The sequence below is a fragment of the Myotis lucifugus genome, unplaced genomic scaffold (genome assembly GCF_000147115.1).
Source record: "Myotis lucifugus unplaced genomic scaffold, Myoluc2.0 scaffold_279, whole genome shotgun sequence".
In the NCBI taxonomy this organism is placed as follows: Eukaryota; Metazoa; Chordata; class Mammalia; order Chiroptera; family Vespertilionidae; genus Myotis; species Myotis lucifugus.
In genome coordinates this window covers 1,883,314-1,904,197 of record NW_005871327.1, presented here as the reverse complement: position 1 = coordinate 1,904,197, position 20,884 = coordinate 1,883,314, and the positions used below count along the sequence as shown (strand labels likewise).

The window sequence follows — 20,884 nt, the reverse complement described above, 5'->3', positions numbered from 1 at the left end:
GAGTTAGGCATCTAGGACTGGGAGTGGTATGATGAAGATAGATGATAAAAAAGATAATATACAACACTAAGAGCACCCTGAAATGGATTTTTAAACAAGAAAAAGAAAACAAGCATAAATGAAAATAAATATGAAAGTATGGGAAATGGAAGACAAAGAAAAAGAAATCTGTACCTTTAATATTTCTTTGTGGGCGCCTTTCACATTGACAAAAAAGCTTAAGACTTTTACCCAACTAATAATAATAATAATAATAATGGCAACTGCAGAGTTAAGTCCAAGATAAATATAAATTCTGGTAAAATTATAGAGAATCTAAAAAACAAGCAGAAAGAAAAAAAGGATTTTCAAACAGTTGTGCAAATAAAAGGTGCCCAGCTTCTTATTTGAAAAAGAGGGTTAATATTTTAAAATTGTACAGTCTTGACCTTGGGACTTTGGAACTGATAAGTCTGCATAGAAGGCTCAAAATGTGAGCTAGATAACAGTTGCTTTTATTAACAAAATCACTCCTACATTGAAAATTAGTTCCAGATTTAAAAAAAAAAAAAGCTGGTTATTAAAGAACTGCCTGAAAAAGACCCCTTTCTTGGATCATTTATTTACCATTTTATTCACTTAACAAATATTTATTAGTGTCTACTACGTGCCAGGTCCCAGGAACAGAATGGTGGACTGCTCTGACAAAACAATGTGAACATGTAATTATGTTACAAGGAAAGTCTGTAGGGTACTATGGAAACATGTATAGGGACGTGTAGTCAAATCTGGGAGAGGCTTCTTGGATGTTCATGCTGAAATCTGAAGGAATCAGCCAGGAGAAGGAGGTGGAGGGTATGGGTGAAAGGTCCAGAAAGAGAACAAACTGGAAATCTGAAGGTTAAGGAAGTAGAGGGCTACAGTAAGGTGAAGTGAAAAATGGTGAGAGCCAAGGTGGGAGAGGTTAAGAGTTGGGTTTCATCATAAGACTCAAGCCATATTAAGAATTTGAACTTTATCCTGTGACATGGTGAACATCTCTACACCAAGATGTTACCTGAGGCTGACTAGCTTCATTAATTTATGACCTATAATTTCAGATTTTCATTTCAAATAAATCTCTCAGTTCATATAAATCAGGAAAAATGAGGGGCAGGTGTTTCTAAGGTAACCGCATCTCTCTAGACAGGGGCTTTGACTAAGTAAATATTTACTAGGCCTCTACTATCAGCAACTGATCTAGATGTTAGGGACTACAGCAGAGAACAAGAAAGAGAATATCCTGGACCTCATGGAGTTTACATTTAACAAAAACACAAACAATAGTGATAGATGCTAAGAAAAAATTAAAACAGGGAAATGAGCCCAGCTGGCGTGGCTCAGTGGTTGAGCATTGACCTCAGAACCAGGAGGTCACGGTTTGATTCCCAGTCAGGGCACATGCCTGGGTTATGGGCTTGATCCCCAGTGTGGGGCGTGCAGGAGGCAGCGATCAATGAATCTCTCTCATCATTGATGTTTCTATCTCTCTCTCCCTCTCCTTTCCTCTCTGAAATAAATAAAAACGTATTTAAAAGAATAAAAATAAGCAGTGAAATGAGATAGTAGGTGGCTGGAATAGAGACTACTTTGATAGGGGTTGGGGAGTCAGGTAAAGCCTTTACAATGTGACATTTTTACTGATACCTAAATTATGATGAAGTAGCCACATAAATATTTGGATATAGAACATTTCATGCAATGAATTCTTTGGGTCTTTGTTTCTCATTTGTAAGAACAGGTTTAAGAATTTAATACTGCATGTGAAATGCAATGTGTAAAAGTTAAAGTATTAAAGGGCATAAAATATCAGAAAGCCACTTTCTGGGTTCAACCTATCAATCAATTACATCCATGTTAAAAGTCTTAGAAGTGGGGGGATGGAGGGGGTCAATTGGGGAAAAAGGAGACATATGTAAAACTTTAGACAAAAAAAAGTCTTAGAGGCTACATGCAATGCCAATTTCCTCACTGACATCTTTATTTCTACATTGAGTAAAAAGAGCTATTTAAATATTGTCATTTTTCTTTATCTGACAAAATAGACTTTAAAACAAAAGCTATAACAACAGTCAAAGAAGGTTACTACGTAATACTAAAGGGATCGATCCAACAAGAGGATATAACCATAGTAAACATATATGCATCCAATATAAAAGCCCTTATATAGAGATCTTTAAGGGAGAGATTGATAGCAATACAGTCATAGTAGGGGACTTTAATACCCCATTATCATCACTGGATAAATCTTATAGACAAAATACCAACAAGGAAACAGTGATATTAAATAACATACTAGATCCGATAGATTTAATTGATATTTACAGAACATGTCATCCCAAAGCAGCAGAATATACATTCTTCTTAAGTGCACATGGAACATTCTTAAAGACAGACCACATGTAAGGACACAAAATAAGTTTAAATAAGTTCAGGAAGTTTGAAATCATATTATCTTCTCAGATCACAATGGTATGAAATTAGAAATCAACTACAATAAGAACTCTTAAAACCATCCAAACACATGGAGGCTAAATAGCATGTCACTAAACAATGAATGGGTTAGCAATGACATAAAGGAGGAAATTAAAAACTTCCTGGAAACAATGAAAATGAACACAAAACAATCCAAAATCTTTGGGATACAGTGAAAGCAGTCCTGAGAAGGGAGTTCATAGGATTACAGGTCTAACTCAAGAAATAAGAAATATTTCCAATAAATTATCTAACACTACAACTAAAAGAATTAGAGAACAACAAGAGAAGCTCAGAGGAAGCAGAGGGAAGAATATAATAAAGATCAGAGCAGAAATAAATGACAAAAAGACTAAAATAATAATACAAAAGATCAATGAAACCAAGAACTGGTCCTTGGAAAAGATAATAAAATTGACGAACCTTTAGTCAGACTCATGAAGAAACAAAGAGGACCCAAATAAAAACAGAAATGAAAGAGGTGAAGTAACAACGGACACCACAGAAATACAAAGAATTGTAAGAAAATACTGTGAACAACTATATGCCAAAAATTTGGACAACTTGGGTGAAATGGACAGATTCCTAGAAACATAAAACACTCCAAAACTCAATCAGAAAGAATCATAAAATCTGAATAGACCAATAACAATTAACGTAATTGAAGCAGTAATACAAAAAAAAAAATAAAATAAAATACCCAGCAAGCAAAAGTCCTGGACTGGATGGCCTCACAGGGGAGTCTTACCAAACGTTCAAAAAAGAACTCACACCTACCCTCCTCAGACTATTCCAAACAATTCAAGAGGAAGGAAGACTTCCAAGCTCTTTTTACAAGGCCAACATATTCTAAATCCAGAACCAGATAAAGACTCCACAAGGAAGAAAATTATAGGCCAATATACCTGATGAACATAGATACTAAACTCCTCAAAAAGATATTAGCAAATGGGATCCAGCAATACATTAAAAAGATCATACACCATAATCAAGTGGGATTTATTCTGAGGATGCAAGGCTTGTGCAATATTCACAAATCAATAAAAGTGATACATTACATAAACAAAATGAAGGATAAAAATCACATGATCATATCAATGGATGTAGAAAAGCATTTGACAAAATTCAGCACTTATTTACAAAAATCTCAGCAAAGTGGGAATACAGGGATCATACCTCAACATAATAAAGACTATATATGACAAACCTACAGTAAACATCATACTCAATGGGCAAAAACTAAAAGCGTTTCCCTTAAGATCAGGAACAAGATAGGGATGTCCGCTTTCATCACTCTTATTCAACATAGTACTGGAAGTCGTAGCCATAGTGATCAGAGAAGAAGAAATAAAAGGCATCCAAATTGGAAAGAAGGAAGTAAAACTGTCATTGATATTGTACATAGAAAACCCCAAGTCTCCACCAAAATCTACTAGATTTAATAAATGAATTAGGCATAGTAACAGAATACAAAATAAACATCCAAAAAATCGATGGCATTTTTAAAAATATTTTTTATTGATTTTTTACAGAAAGGAAGGGAGAGGGATAGAGAGTTAGAAACATCGATGAGAGAGAAACATCGATCAGCTGCCTCCTGCACACCCCCCACTGGGGATGTGCCCGCAACCAAGGTACATGCCCTTGACTGGAATCGAACCCGGGACTCTTCAGTCTGCAGGCCGACGCTCTATCCACTGAGCCAAATCGGTCAGGGCTCGATGGCATTTTTATACACCAATAATGAACTCTCAGAAAAGGAAGCCAAAAAGACAATCCCATTTACCACTGCAACAACAACAAAAAATATACCTAGGAATAAACTTAACCAAGGAGGTAAAAGACCTGTACTACAGGGAAACTATAGGACATTGAAAAAATGAGTAGAGGAAGATACAAACAAATGGAAACCGTGTTCATGAATAGGAAGAATTAACATCATTAAAATGTCCATACCACCCAAAGCAATCTATTCATTCAACACAATACCTATTAAAATACCAATGGCCTATTTCACGGATCTAGAACAGTTATTCCAAAAATTTACATGGAACCTAAAAAGACCCCGAATAGATTCAGCAATCTTGAGAAAGAAGAATAAAGTTGGAGGGATCTCAATACCAGATATTAAAGTATACTACAAAGCCATTGTGATAAAAACAGCCTGGCACTGGCACAAGAACAGGTATACAGATCAATGGAATAGAACAGAGACCCCAGATATCAACCCACACCATTATGGTCAATTAAGATTTGACAAAAGAGGCAAGAGTATACAATGGAGTAAAGAGTGTCTTCAATAAATGGTGCTGGGAAAATTAGACAGGTATATGCAAAAATAAGAAACTAGACCACCCACTTACACCATACACAAGAATAAACTCAAAATGGATAAAAAACTTAAATGTAAGTCACGAAACCATAAAAATCCTAGAAGAAAACATAGGTAGGACAATCTCAGACATCTCGTGTAGGATTTTTGACCACATATCTCCTAGGGCAAGAGAAACAAAGGAGAAAATAAACCAATGGGACTACATCAAGGTAAAAGCTTCTGCACAGCCAAAGAAGCCATCAACAAAATGAAAAAGAAAAATACTATAGAGGAGAATATATTTGTCAATGATACATTTGGTAAGGTGTTAATAACCAAAATATATAAAGAATTCATACCACTCAACACCAGGAAGACAAATAATCGAATTAAAAAATGAACTTGAATAGACACTTCTCCAAAGAGGACATACAGACGGCCAACAGACATATAAAAAATGCTCAACCTCAGTAATCATCAGAGAGATGCAACTTAAAACTATAGTGAGGTATCACCTCACACCTGCCAGAATGGCCACCATCCGTAAATAATAAACAAGTGCTGGAGCGGATGTGGAGAAAAAGGAACCCTAGTGCACTGCTGATGGGAATGCAGACTGGTGCAGCCACCATGGAAAACAGTGTAGAGTTTCCTCAAAAAATTAAAAATGGAACTGTCGTTTGACCCAGCGATCCCACTTCTGGGAATACAGTATATCCTAAAATCCTGAAACACCCATCAGAAAGAATATATGCACCCCTATGTTCAGAGCAGTGCTATTTACGATAGCTAAGATCTGGAAACAGCCCAAGTGCCCATCGGCAGATGAGTGGATAAAAAAAGCTGTGGTACATTTACACAATGGAATATTATGTGCCCACGAAAAAGAAGGCTCTTTTATCCTTGAGGCTGCATAAATGGAGCTGGAGATTATTATGCTAAGCGGAATAAGCCAGCCAGAGGAAGACAAATATGACATGATCTCACTTATATTGGAATCTATTGAACAAAATAAACCTGTGAACAAAATAGTGCAGAGACATGGATGCATGGAACAGAGTGACAGGTCTCCGAATGGACGGGGGTGGGGCAGACTGGAAGAGATTAACCAAATAACATATGTGTATACAGTGGGGCCTTGACTTACGAGTTTAATTCGTTCAGGGACCGAGCTCGTTAAGGAGCTCGTTAACTCAAATTACTCTATCAACTCAATGCAAAAAATCGGCCGAGAGACAGCTGGTATCTCAAAAAACTCGTTAGTCGGGACACTCGTAAGTCAAGGCCCCACTGTACTGTATATGCATAGCCAATGGACACAGACAATAGTGTGATGAAGGCCTGGGTTCGTGTTGGGGATAGGAGGATGAGGGAAAAGGAGGGGAAACGGGGGGCATCTGTAATACAGTCAACAATAAAAGAAAATATTATAAACAACTGTATGCTAATAAATTGGACAATCTGGATGAAACAGACAAATTCCTTGAAACATACAATGTTCTAAAACTGAGTCAGGAAGAATCAGAGAATGTAGACAGACAATTTACAACTAGTGTAATTATAGCAGTAATTAGAAAATTTCCCACAGACAAAAGCCCTGGACCAAATGGCTTCACAGGTGAATTTAACCAAATGTTCAGAGAAGCACTAACACGTTATTCTTCTCAAACTATTCAAAAACATTCAAGAAAAGGGAAGACTCCCAAGCTCAGTTTACAAGACAAGCATTATCCTAATTCCAAACCAGATAAAGATACTACAAAAAAAAAAAATTATAAGCCAATATCCCGATGAACACAGATGTTGAAATCCTCAACAAAATGTTAACAAACCAGATCCAGCAATATATTAAAAAGATCATACACCCTTATCAAGTGGAATTTATTTGGGGGATGCAAGGTTGGTACAATATCTGCAAATCAATAAATGTAAAACATCACATAGACAAAATGAAAGGTAAAAACCACATGATCATATCAATAGATGCAGAAAAAGCATTTGATAAAATCCAGCACCCATTTATAACAAAAACTCTCAGCAAAGTGGGAATAGAGGGAACATATATGACAAACCTACAGCCAACATCATATTTAATGGGCAAAAACTACAAGCATTCCCTTAAGATCAGGAACAAGACAGAAATGTTCACTTTCTTCACTCTTATTCAACATAAGTATTGGAAGTCCTAGCCACTGCAATCAGACAAGAGGAAGAAATAAAAGCCATCCAAAGAGAAAGGAAGAAGTAAAACTGTCATTATTTGCAGATGACACAATACTATATGTAGGGAACCCTGACGATTCCACCAAATAAACTACCAGAACTTATAGATGAATTCAGTATAATAGCAGGGTACAAAATAAATACCCAGAAATCAGTTGCATTTTTATACATCAACAATGAACTATCAGAAAGGCAAATGAAATAAACGATCCTATTTATAATTACATCAATAAAATAAAATAAAATAAAATAAAAGCCCTGGCTTGGTGGCTTAGCTTGTTGGATTGCCATCCCATACACCAAAAGGCTGTGGGTTCGATTCCTGGTCAGGGCACATACCTAGGTTGTGCTGTTGGATGCTTCTATTTCACATTGATGTTCCCCTCTCTCTTAAAATCAAGGAAAACATATCCCTGGGTGAGGATTAGAACAAACAAACAAAAGACCTAAGAATAAATTTAACCTAGGCTGTAAAAGACTTGTACTCAGAAAATTATAAGACATTGTAGAAAGAAACTGAAGAAGATACAAATAATTGGAAGCATATATCTTGCTCATGGATAGGAAGAATTAACATCATTAAAATGTCCATACTACCCAAAGCAACCTATAGATTCAATGCAATGCCTATGAAAATACCAATGGTGTATTTCACAAAACTAGAAAAAATATTCCAAAAATGTATATGGAACCACAAAAGACCCTGAATAACCACAGCAATCTTGAGAAAGAACAAATTTGGAGGAATTCTATGACCTGATATCAAACTATACTACAAGGCCACAGTAATCAAAATAGCACGATACTGGCCTAAGAACAGACATATAGATCAATGGAACAGAACAGAGGCAAGAACATACAATGGGGTAAAGACAGTCTGTTCAATAAATGGTGTTGGGAAAATTGAACAGATATGTGCAAAAAAATGAAACTAGACCCCATCTTAAACCATACACAAGAATAAATTCAATATGGATAAAAAACTACAATGTAAGACTTGAAGCCATAAAAATCCTAGAAGAAAACAGAGGCAGTAAGATCTCAGACATTTCTGATAGCAACATTTTTTTTGATACATTGCCTGGGGCAAAGGAAACAAAAGAAAAAATAAACAAATAGGACTACATCCATTAAAGTTTTTGCACAGCAGAGAAAACCATCAACAAAATGAAAAGACAACCCATTGAGAGGAAGAATATATTTACCTATGATACATCTGATAAGGGGTTAATATCCAAAATTTATGAGGAACTTATAAAACTCAACACCAAAAACAAACAATGCAATCAAAAAATGGGCAAAGGAGCTGAATTGACATTTCTCCAAAGAGGATATACAGATGGCCGACACACATATAAAAAGATACTCAACACCACTAGTCATCAGAGAAATGAACATTAAAACCACAATGAGCTATCACTCACACCTGTCAGAATGGCTATCCTCAATAAACCCACAAACAACAAGTGCTGGGAGGATTCAGAGAAAACCCCCCTGCACTGTGGGTGGGAAGGCTGACTGGTGCAGCCACTGTGGAAAGCGGTATGGAGTTCACCTCAAAAAATTAAAAATGAAACTGCCTCATGATTCCACTTCTGGGAATTTATCTGAAGAAGCCTGAAACATTAACTCAAAAGAATATATGCAGCCCTATGTTCATTGCAGCGTCATTTACAACAGCCAAGATTTGGAAGCAGCCTGAGTGTCCATCAGTAGATGAGTGGATAACAAACAGCTGTGACACATCTACACCATGGAATAGTACCTTCTGCAACAGCATGGAGCAGGGGTCCTCAAACTACGGCCCGCGGGCCACATGCAAATACAAATATTGTATTTGTTCCCGTTTTGTTTTTTTACTTCAAAGTAAGATATGTGCAGTGTGCATAGGAATTTGTTCATAGTTTTTTTTTTTTTAAACTATAGTCTGGCCCTCCAACGGTCTAAGGGCCAGTGAACTGGCCCCCTGTTTAAAAAGTTTGAGGACCCCTGGGAGGGACCTATACAGCACCGTGCTAAGCGAAATAAGCCAGTCAGAGAAAGGCAGGTGCCATATGATCTCACTCATATGTGGAATCGAATGAACAAAATAATACTAACAAGCAAAATAGAAAAAACTCATAGAGAACAAACAGGCTAACAGCTGTCAGAGGGAAGGGGTTCGTGGGCCTGGGTGAAAAAAGTGAAGGAATTAAGCAAAACACACACACACACACACACAACCAACGAAACAAACAAACCAGAAAACCCTCATAGACACAGACAACAGTATAGTGATTACCAGAGGGAAAGTGGGGTGGGGTAAGGGAGAAGGAGGTACAGGGGGAAGAAATGGTGATGGAGAGGCCTGACTTAGGGTGATGAATACACAATACAGTATACAGATGATATATTATAGAATTGCACACCTGGAACGTATATAATTTTATTAACCAAAGTCACCCCAATAAATCCAAGAGAAGTATAAAAAAATAAAAGGTAGTTTAAATTACTGGAAAACGAGGGAGGGGAGGATGTGCGAGCTTCTCCAAATATTGGCCAACAAATGTTTACTGCGTGCTTGCACCTGAGGGGGATCCAGCTATGAACTCGGCAGGACCCGAACAGCGCGGGCAGCCAAGAGAGGATGGATGCTGTGTTCTCGTCCAAAGAACCTAGCACTTTGGGGATCTCTCCAGTGATAGCGTCCACACTGGGATCCAGCGTTTGACAACGAACCAGCAGCGCCCACGTGTCCCCAGGAGCCGGCTCCGATTGGCCCGCCGCGCAGGGCGCCGGAACCAACCACACCTTCCCGGATTCATGGGTCAGGGGCGCAGTCGGGAGTTTCGGGGACCGCTCCCTTCTCTCTGAGGCCACCCCAAAACCGGACAGGAAAGTGGGGGGTAGGGAGAGTGGCTGGAGGCTGGGTGGGGTGCGACTGCCGCAGGCCGCCTCCCGACAAGGGCGGACAGCCGGACGCAGCAAACCCCCAGCCCTCCCCGAGCTCCGCGCACGGTCGAGGCGGCGCAGGCGGCGAGACACCGGCCAGCCCGCACCGCTGAGCCGCAAGGAGACGACTCTGTGGTCGGAAAAGTGAGGCCGGGGGCCCGGGCAGGAGGCGGGGCTCACCTGGGAGGTAATCATGATGCTGGAGTCTATTAGGAAACTCATGGTGATGTGCGGGGAGAGCGCGTGCCTCCATTGCCCGCTCCCCGCGACCGCAGCAGCTCGGGCTGCCCAGCCCCTTACCTCTGTGGCCTTCGCCCCGGGCGTCGGCAGGGACTGAGGCCTCTCAGTCTGACGCCATCAAGCTGCGCCCGATCCAGCCAATCAGCGACGACACCGACTGCTTCTCCGTCCAGGAGTGGGCGGGACGGGCGCGGGTTGCCTAGGGGACGGGGGCGGGGCCAGGCAGACACCGTTCTGGAGGCGGGGCTTAATTGGAGGTAGCCTGGCTGAATGGCTAGGGGAGATAAGACGCTGTGGTTTGAAAATCCAGAAGCCGAGGTAATGCAAGGTAGTATTTCATTTCTGAGGCTGAAGGAGGTGGGGCCTGACCTAACATCTTATTTTAAGTGGTAATTCCTTTTTGTAATGGCCAGAGTGGTCATAGCTAATAAGATGAAGTTAATAATGATTATTATAATGAGACCATAAACCAGGCATTGTGTTCTAAATGTTACAACTTACACTTGGCTCCACAAACAATGGCACAAATAAGGGAAGAGTGGAAAGGCAGGTGGGATTTTTAGCAAATCTAGCTAACCAAGTATATTTCTGATGTGATAACAACAAAGCCCTCCATCTCCAGCAAGGGAGTGATAATGTCGGTACTAGGTACCCATCAGACCGCACCTGCAGTGCTGCATTCTTTGTACCACGGATGAAAAGGAATGATGTGTTAATGCACAAACGAAATATTACTCTTTGAAGATCTCTCATGCGCCCTGACTGGGAATCGAACCGTGACCTACCGGCTCATAGGTTGAAGCTCAACTACTGAGCCACGCTAGCCAGGCTACAGCCTCATTTTGGATCTGCCGACCTTGGTGCTCACCTGGTAGGCACTTAGGATGTCCTGTCCTGGACCTTGATTGGTTCAGCAAAGCTAGAGTTCACTCTGAATCAAGTGCTTGGCTGTTCTTACCGCCGATTCTTGAGGAAGGAAGCTTTAAATAGTTATGTATCCCTGTGCAAGCAACTTCACTCTCTGCACCTTATTTTCCTCATCTTAAAAAGAGGGATAAGTAATAGTAGCTTATTTCATAAAGTTATTACGAGGAATAAATAAGTAGTATACTTAAAACTTTAAGAAAACTAAGTGCTTTCTAGTAAGTATGCAATAATTTTACCCATTATTACTATTATGAATTTCCCTTCAGAGTTTTCCTTTATTATTAATCAGTTTAAATGTATATTTAAAATTGGTGGTTGCCAATTATTCACATTGAAACAAAAAGACTGATAAAAGGAGACATATGTAATACTTCCAACAATAAAGAATTTTTTAAAAGGAAATAAAAAGACCGGTGATTTTATACCTCCTAAAGTTGGAAAGACTTAGAGGCATATTTAAAATATATAACATTAAACTTTTTCCCCATTTATTAAAACTCAGAGGATTCCTTACTAATATGATTCTTCTACAGAATTAATTTGATCCATATAATTTGTGAACAAAAGGGAAGAATAATAGAAAATTTAAAATTGAATATATAAATTGAAAGTCATACATAAAAGTAAAAGATGTGCGTGCCCTTCCATAAGAACTTCCTGCACTTCTCAACACTTACCTTTGGGTGTCCTGCCCTCTAGGCCTGGGCGGGGCCCAAACCTCTCCCTGCCTCCCCACCACTTCTTGCTCCAGGACTAATCTCTGCTCAGGATGCTACCAGTGAGAACTTTCCCTCATTTTAGAGAAGCCCCCACCTTTATCACTAAGTGTGATTTACCACCATGGCTACGGAAAGATGGTCACAAAGGAGCCCAATACTGGTGTATTTTTAAAAGATGTATTTTTTTATTATTGATTTCAAGGAGGAAGGAAGAGGGAGAGAGAGAATCATCAATGATGAGAGAGAATCGTTGATCTGCTGCCTCCTGCACGCCCACACTGGGGGTCAAACCCGAACTTGGACATGTGCCCTGACTGGGAATCAAACCCTGACCTCCTGGTTCATAGATCGATGCTCAACAACTGAGCCATGCTGGCTGGCTTTTCTGGCGTATTTTTAAAATCTGGGATATTCATTCTTATTCTTGATTACTCAGTTCCGCACTCATACCCAGGCACACATACTTTTTCATTTTCCCCAAAATGGGTCCAATGCGCAACATATTTTGCCATATACTTAGAAATATATCATGAGCATTTTCTCATGCTGAAGATTTTTATTGACTCAGTGACAGCCATCATATGATTACCATGATTTATTTCACTAGTCTGCTTTTTCTGTTTGCTTGGTTGTTATAATAAAATAATATTGTGGTGAAAAATTTAGTTCACAAAAAACACTTATCCAAGTCTTCAAACTTCTCTGGGCAAGGGGCAGCCATTGTGTCTATGATATAGGAAATATTAATTTAATACTCCATTACATATCCATTAAATCAGACTTACAAATTGTATTCAGGTCCTCTATGTTTTTGTATTCTATTTATTTGTCAAGAACTGAAGGAGGCTTATTAAAGACTCTCACTACTACTGTTTTTCTTTTCATATCTCCTTATATTTCTGAGGGCTACATATGGTCCAATGCCTACTTTTTCAGTACAAAATGATTCATATTATGTCTTTGTTGCATGTTAAAATTAAATATTTTGGTTTGGTTTAATGACTCTTCCCTCTTATTTTGTATATCTGGTTTTCTATATTGACTGTATGTTTCTATATTGACTGTATATTTCTTACTTTTTCCCCTTAGTACTTTGTTTTAAAATAACACTTGCAGTTTTTCTAAGTATTAACATAGAGACTAAAATAATATCTTTGTACATTAAGAATATTGGAGCCTTCTACGTTCTCATATTTCTCCTCCCTGACTCCCTCCACCTCACACAGTTCCCAAGTTTATGTTAGTATAATCTGGAGTTTTAAACCTCAATTTTAAAAAATTACAATGTGTTAAGAATTATTTATGACACTTGTATTCTGTTGGTAACTATACATACTATAGTTTTGTTTGATTGATTTTATACTTAATATCTTCAGTATTCATCACCAGCCTTTTTCATATTTTACCTTTTTGAATTCTGTTTTGTTTTTTTAAATAGGATCTCAATCTAATGCTTAGGTATGTGGATATGCTTATTTTTTAAAAAAATGTTTTTATTAATTTTTAGAGGAAGAGGAAAGGAGAGGAATAGATAGAAACATCTATGAGAGAAACATCATTGATCAGCTACCTCCTACATGCCCCCTACTGGGGATCGAGCCCACAACTGCAACCAGGGCATGTGCCCTGTCTGGGAATTGAACCAGTGACCTCTTGGTTCATGGGTCGATGATCAACCACTGAGCCCACACTGGCCGGGCTTAAATTATTTTTTAAAATTATTTCTCCTTTGGTTAAATACATTTTTCTTTAAAGAAGGTTTTGCGGGTATGTTGATTGTTGCATAATTGAGAATGCCTTTCAAATTTCCTTCACTTATGAATGAAATATGGCTTACTGTGGAGTTCTTGACTTAAACATTTAATCCTCAGTAGTCTACAGATGTTCTAGTGTTTTCTGAAATGTAATATGTTATGGAAAAATATGAAGCCAGCCTGATATTTTCTTCCTTTGAGGGTAACTTAATAAACACCCTTCCTAACTCCACATTGGGAGGGATGGCTGTAATGGAGAGCCGTGAGGTTTGGGTTTCTTGTCCTTACCTTGCTTCCCTTTTCCTTAGAACTAGGACTAATCCTCCCCCCCCACCCCCCCACCAACAGTGGCCTCTGAGAGGGAGGGAAATCTCTCCCCCCCCCCCAGCCTTTCAGACCAAGTGCACAGCCTCCCCTTAAATCTCTGAATCCCAGCTGAGTCTAAGGTGCCTTAGTAATGATGCTGTGCTGAAGGATAGTAATTACATCACACAGAATAATATGTGCTGGTGATGATAGCCAATACTTACCAAGTGTTTACTATGTGCTAGGTACTATTCTACGACTAACTCATGAACTCCCTAACTCCGTCCCTAACCTGCTTCCATATGGCAGATACTATTGTTCCCTTATCTTTTGGAAACATATTGAGCGCATTGGGACTTGAGATTCCAGGCTCAAGAGAATGAGCTTCAGACAGAGAAAGAAATTAATTCCCTCATCGTCCTATTTAAGGCTTGCATTCCAAGTCCTTTTTTTCTTTTTCTCATTTAGAATCTTTCTCTTTTTCAGGATTTGACATCAGAATAGCCGTTCTCTTGACAGGAATCCTCACCTCCTACTGACAGGATATGATCCTACTCTGTTCACAACTAGGCAAGAATGTGAGAGCATAACTGTCCATTAGCAGCACACAAACCACGGCAAGGGTTGTTTTCTTATATTTTGAAAATGGTAGAATAATGCCTTTACACTTGCCAATAAAAGCTTAGCTAGATTTTTTTCCTGGTCCATGGTGAATTTCTTTGAATTCTTAACTCTGCCAGCTCCTTTTCCAACTCAGTTTATCATCTCATTATCGTGTGTTTCATCTCCTGTTTTATAGAGTTCATGTTTTCTTTAAAAATTTTGAGAGCACAAAACAGATTTTAAACTTTTTTTTTCTAAAGTAAATATCTTTCGAAATGACACTATTCGTTTACTTTGATGTCCACTGGTTGTTTTCTTCTCTGAAGCCTTTCACAGACTCCGGCTGTCAGCAACCTCTTTGTTGTTGTTTTCCGTGTCTGTTACTCATCTGTCCCACTATATGTGTGGGACCTAACTAGATACAGTAATTAAGTCAACAGGATTTTTTTAAAGTCAAGAAGGGTCTTTGATAAATCCCTAAATCCCTAAAATATTTATTTTATTTTTTATCGAATTTGTTGGGGTGACACTGGTTAACAAAATTATACAGGTTTCAGTTACACAATTCCACAACACATCACCTGTACACTGTATTGTGGGTTCCCCACCCCAGTCAAGTCTTCATCCATCACCATTTGTCTCCCCGTTACCCTCTTCGACCCCCTTCCCCTGGCAATCACCACAGTGTTGTCCATGTCCATGAGTTCTTTCTTAAAAAAAAAAAAAATTAAAGGGAAGACAACTAGTTTGTAATTCAAGAAAGATACAGAGTTGTTCCAGAGGTGAGGTTCTGATCTAGGAGCTATTAGAGATGCCCATATTTGTTGTAATTGGCCATTATGTCTGCTTTAAAGATGTGACTGAGGATTTGTTGTTGTTGTTGTTACATCATATTCTGTTGGTTCAGCTCACCTACATTTATTTGATCTCATCTATTTTCTGTTAGTTTTATTAGTCTAACTCAGTGGTCGGCAAACTCGTTAGTCAACAGAGCCAAATGTCAACAGTACAACGATTGAAATTTCTTTTGAGGGCCAAAATTTTTTAAACTTAAGCTATATAGGTAGGTACATTGTTATTAACTTAATTAGGGTACTCCTAAGCTGGCCTTTGCTAAAAACGTCCTCAATCTGATTGAGGTCCGTTCGCTGAGGTTGACCCCTTCCAACTCTCCCATCCACACTCGTCTTGTATGCTTGTTTCAGAGAGACGAGTGTGGATGGGAGAGTTGGAAGGGGTCGACCTCAGCGAAGTACCTCAAAACAATGTACCTCCCCCGCACTGTGTATCCCGTGGCCCGCCTGCACCTCGTCTCCCGTCGCCCGCCCGACCAACACCCCCCACTTCTTCTAACGCCACTTCTTCAAAATAGACTCGCCCAGGCCGAAAACCGACTTCTGCGCATGGGCCACGAAGTTTCAATCACACTGTCCGTGCGCGCCCGCACGGGGGTATTTTGTGGAAGAGCCACACTCAAGGGGTCAAAGAGCCGCATGTGGCTCGCAAGCCGAGGTTTGCCGACCACTGGTCTAACTCAATTCTGGAGGTGACTCATTCTGTATTCCATCTAGAGATCTGGCCAGTGTAGAGATAACTGTAGCAAATGAAAAAGATAGAAAAATGCAACTGGAAAACTTGGATGAATTAGAAAAACTGTTCATAGGTCAACACTCAACCACTGAGTGACACCGGCCGGGCTGAACTTCATCGCTCTTTATGGGAAAATCCGATCCCCAGGGCTCATCGACCTTTAGGAATATATGTTTAATGCTGAGTTGGATGCTTCACCTGTGTGGCAAGTGACAAAGTCATGGTGAAAGCAGATAGGCCTTTTTATAATGCCCCCAAAGCTAGGCATGGGGGTTACAGAGCCAGGCCTGCAACTTTCTAACTGCACTTTGAGTAGCTCTGTCCCTCCTGGTCACAGATCTCCCCTGAAGGGGGTGTGGTAACTGCTATTAGTAGCCCCTTTCCTCTGGAGGGAGAGGCACTTGTATGTCTTGCTGTCCAATACTTTTTATTGGTAGGTCCATGTGCCCTAAAAAGTTATTATAACAAGGGAAGGACAAGGAGTAGGACTTAAAGCTGGAGCTAATGGAGCCCGGTGGGTTATAATCCAGAGTCAGTCAGAATTACTTGCCTCAGAGGGAGATACGGAGAGACCCAGCTGTGTAAAGAGAGCAGGGCCTCCATGGACACAGAACTGTCTGGGAATGGAAGCTGGCAGCTTAAGATGGGGCACGAAGGGACATTTTTCAGAGGATGAAAGTCATTGCCAATCTGTCCCCAGACATCTCTCAAGGTCAAAGAGTCTCAGGTTCCTACTAAACATGTGGTGTTAAGATTCTGTCTTGAGTCTCCTCTGGGAGAACTGATCTCCGGCGTGTCTATTCCACACGGAAAACTCTCACCGGGTAACTGCAGGCAGATGGGAGGGTCAGATGGAAAGCATCCACCTGCCCCTCTGCCCAGTCTCCCTGCCGTGGGAGGGACCTCCCAGGAAGTGGCCCCACTCAGCAGGCTCCAGGCTCGGCAGCCAAATGCTATCTCTAGTTCACAGACAGAAAACTGAGGTGCAGAGAGGTTAAGGGATGATAATAACACAGCTCCTACAGGGCAGAAATGGGAAAAAAAGAATCCTGGTCCCTTGATGCCTGTGTCTGTTTCTTCCAAAAGAGGGGAAACGTCAACTTCCCTGGTGGCAGGGTGGGTAGAGAGAGGGAAGCAGGATGCTGCTTCATCCCAGGAAATGCACTCACCCACACACGTGTCGTCCATCAGAGAGGAGACCAGCCACTGTCACCTCTACAACTGCTTCTACACAGCACCAGCAGCTTCCACTTGGAGCAGTGTTTTCTCTTTTGGATTAGGTCCTAGTTGAGATAGACACGTTCCGCTTCCTCCTGGTAAGAATCAAGCTGTTCTCAGGCTCTGACTTGATGTTTTCCTAAAATTGGTCTTCAAGAGCAGAACAGTAGGGGCAATAGTGTAGCCATTGGGGATCAATGATGCCTGGGAGTTGGCTACTTCTCTCACCAGACAGAAGAAGGTATGGGATAGTGTTGGTTGCAAGGGGAAGATTCAAGCAGTAGCCAGAAGGTCACGTCTGTGCGATAAACATCCCTGTTCTGTGCATTGCCTGAGACATTCTTTCATTGAAAGTTGATCACTTTGGATGAACCGGGAAAGTATAGTTTTTTTTATATTAGAATGAACTTAATCTCTAGACCCCTCTGCTTTGGAAAGGGCACCAAGAAATGGGCATATGGCCCTGGGGGAGGAACAGTTTCGGGGGAGGCTTCACTCTGGAAGGAACATCTTAAAAGGAAACCAGTGGCGACCAGAGGGCAGCACAAGGGACTTAGGACGGTGCTGATTGTGGGGAAGACAGAAGGAAGGCAGCTTTTCTAGGTACCTTTATGGGGGTCCCCTGCTGGTGTCCTGTCTAGATCCCCGCCACGTCAACTTGGTTTCTACCCGCCTACCTTAGCCTCCTACTGCCTGAAGCATCACTTTGGTTTAGATGAGCCATCTTGGTGACCACTGACTTGCTCCCTCTGCCCTGAGCATGGATTGGCTCTGGTACAATGGCTCCCTGTGTGAAATATGTACGTGTACCCGAGGCTTTTCCCTGACTGGACCCTATGCTTGAGGGTTATTGTTTGTGGGGATGAAGGACAGGAGACCTTAGAGAACCCTCTTGTTCCCGTCGGTCTCTACATCCCTTCCAGGATGAAACCTGGCCTGGGACTGAATTCTGGGGCCCTGGCTGTTCAGACTCACACTTTGTAAGAGACTCTCCCTAGTGCCACTTTGATGGGCCAATTGGTGCCGGGGGCTGACCCTCCTTAAGGCCGGTCTGTGGGCAGGCATCCTCTGGCTCCAAGCTGGGCTGGGCACTGAGGTTGGAAGAGGAAAGGAAAGAAAGGGGCCTTCTTTGCTTCCGGGAAGAAAGTTACCACCAGGCCTGAAAGCCTTTGCAGTTCACAGGGAGAAGGTTTTGGGTGTTGCTTGCTTTGTCTGATGGTACTCTGAACAGAATTCCCAACAATATGAGGGATATCATTGTGTCAGAACCCAGGGGCTACAGTGACTCAAATGAAAGGACACAGAACTCTGGGCATCTCTTGGACTGATGATTTCTTTTCTTTCCTTTTTTAAAATATATTTTTTATTGATTTCAGAGAGGACAGGAGAGGGAGAGATAGAAACATCAATGATGAGAGAGAATCACTGATGGGCCGCCTCCTGCACACTCCATACTGGGGATCGAGCCCGCAACCAGGGCTTGTGCCCTGACCGGGAATCGAACTGTGACCTCCTGGTTCATTGGTTGACACTCAACCACTGACCCCTGAGGGCTGGGATCTTAGACTGATGATTTCAACTGAACACTCAAAAATGATGCAAAGGGGTTCAGAAGCCACAGAAACAAGTTGAAACCATAAAAAAAAAATATGACCAATAGCACAGGAAAGCGGGGCTCACTCGTGTACTAGTGTGCTGACCTTGCGGATTGGTGCCCCACAGTTTGGCGTACACACGATTTGTCTGATCCACATGGGCATATTTAAAACTTAGTGGGCAACATTAAAAATACTGGAAATTTCACTTAAATGTTTGCGTTTCTGGCTTCTCTTGAAAAATCAGACGGCCTGGTAGCCACCGCCTGGAAGCCACCGCCTGGGAGCGGCAGCTGCCCTTTGCTCTCCAGTGTTCACAGTCCCAGCGCTTCCAGGGCATGCGAACAGGCCCACCTCACCAACTGCATCCTCTAGAGCAGCGGTTCTCAACCTGTGGGTCGCGACCCTTTGGGGGTCAAACGACCCTTTCACAGGGGTTGCCTAAGACCATTGGAAAACACATATATAATTACATATTGTTTTTGTGATTAATCACCATGCTTTAATGATGTTCAATTTGTAACAATGAAAATACATCCTGCAGATCAGATATTTACATTACGATTCATAACAGTAGCAACATTAGTTATGAAGTAGCAACGAAAATAATTTTATGGTTGGGCGTCACCACAACATGAGGAACTGTATTAAAGGGTCGCGGTATTAGGAAGGTTGAGAACCACTGCCCTAGAGGTTGCCTTTGGAACTCCTGATACAGGGCCACATGGTCGCTGCTGGGGAAGGGCTGGGTGACAAAGTCGACTTCGTGAGCTTGAGGCAACGCTAGTACAAAGGTAGGAGGCAATCGCAAGTCTGATCAGAAGGATTTCTATGGAGAAATGGGGACTGATGCAGAGTCCCGCAGCCGCTGGGGTAGAGGGCAGGACAGCCAGAGGAGAGTGATGGCTTTGTCTTGGTAGCCCTTACAACATACGGGAAAGACAGTTCACTGATTGTGCAGCCTGCACTGTGCGACCAGGCATGGGTGCGAGGGGAGGGGCAGAGACTCAGCTCCTGTGGGCATTTTTCCTTTCGCCTGGCCCCCTAGGTCAGCTCCCGTGTTCTCTTTCTTCCTTTGGCACCACCTCATACGGTCAGATCATCGGACCTGGCCCGGCTGCTGGCTTTGCTCAACCTGCTCAGGGGCCTGGTGTCATCCCCAGCCAGCTCTGCACCCGGGGAAGGTGCCTTCTCGGCCGGCAGCCTTTGCTTCGCCACCTTCTCAGCCGGTAGCTCTCCTTCCTCCCCCTCCTTCCCCACCTGGGAGGCCTCGCCCTCCCCCTCCACCGCCGGGGTCTCCCGCCCTTCTGTGCTCACTCTCTCCGCATCCAGCCTCTCCGCCACCGCTACCCGCTCGGGGTCCGCCCCTTCCTCCCCCGGTTGCTCGCCCAGCTCACACCCCGGGGCTCCCACCTGCGCGTAGGACGGCAGCGCCTCCGGGTCAGCCCCGCCCAGGCCCCCCGGGAGCCCCGCGCCCCTCCTCTCCTCCAGCCGGCGGAAGGGCTGGGCGGACCGCGGGCTGGCCTCCCCCAGGCCGGCCTCGGCCAGCGGGAAGTAGTGCGACACGATCTTCTCTTCCTCGAGGAGCTGGTAGCCCTGGGCTTTCTGCACGGAGGCCACGGCGATGGAGCGCAGGGGCGTCTCGGGGCCCTCCCCCGGCGGCGGCGGCGGCTCCACGCGCCCCCGGAAGGCGGAGCGCACCCGCTTCAGGCCCAGGTGGCTCATCTCCAGGAGGTTGAGCAGGAGGGACACGGCGGCCACGCACAGCATGAACAGGATGAAGATGGTCTTCTCCGTGGGCCGCGACACGAAGCAGTCCACCACGTTGGGGCAGGGCCAGCGGCTGCAGCGGTAGAGGGGCGGGATGCGGAACCCGTACAGCAGGTAGTGGCCCGCCACGAAGCCCGCCTCCAACAGGCTCTTGCAGGCGATGTGGCCCACGTAGGTGCGCAGCAGGGGGCCCTCCAGCCG

At 42.5% G+C, this 20,884-nt stretch overlaps 2 protein-coding genes across 2 annotated transcripts in view; both read right to left on the bottom strand.

Moving 5' to 3' along the window:
* The window catches only part of LOC102430041 (Golgi pH regulator), a 22,436-nt gene extending 12,128 nt beyond the window's left edge, over positions 1–10,308 (bottom strand). Inside the window, exon 1 of the mRNA XM_006099626.3 lies at positions 10,142–10,308. Within this exon, the coding sequence (XP_006099688.1) occupies positions 10,142–10,183 (42 nt within the window). The 5' untranslated portion in view covers positions 10,184–10,308. The remainder of the gene's footprint in view (positions 1–10,141) is intronic.
* Positions 10,309–19,999: 9,691 nt separating this feature from the next.
* Positions 20,000–20,884, bottom strand: part of GJA8 (gap junction protein alpha 8) — a 1,384-nt gene continuing 499 nt past the window's right edge. The window contains exon 2 of the mRNA XM_023763271.1: positions 20,000–20,884. This exon is cut by the window's right edge and continues 55 nt beyond it. Within this exon, the coding sequence (XP_023619039.1) occupies positions 20,000–20,884 (885 nt within the window).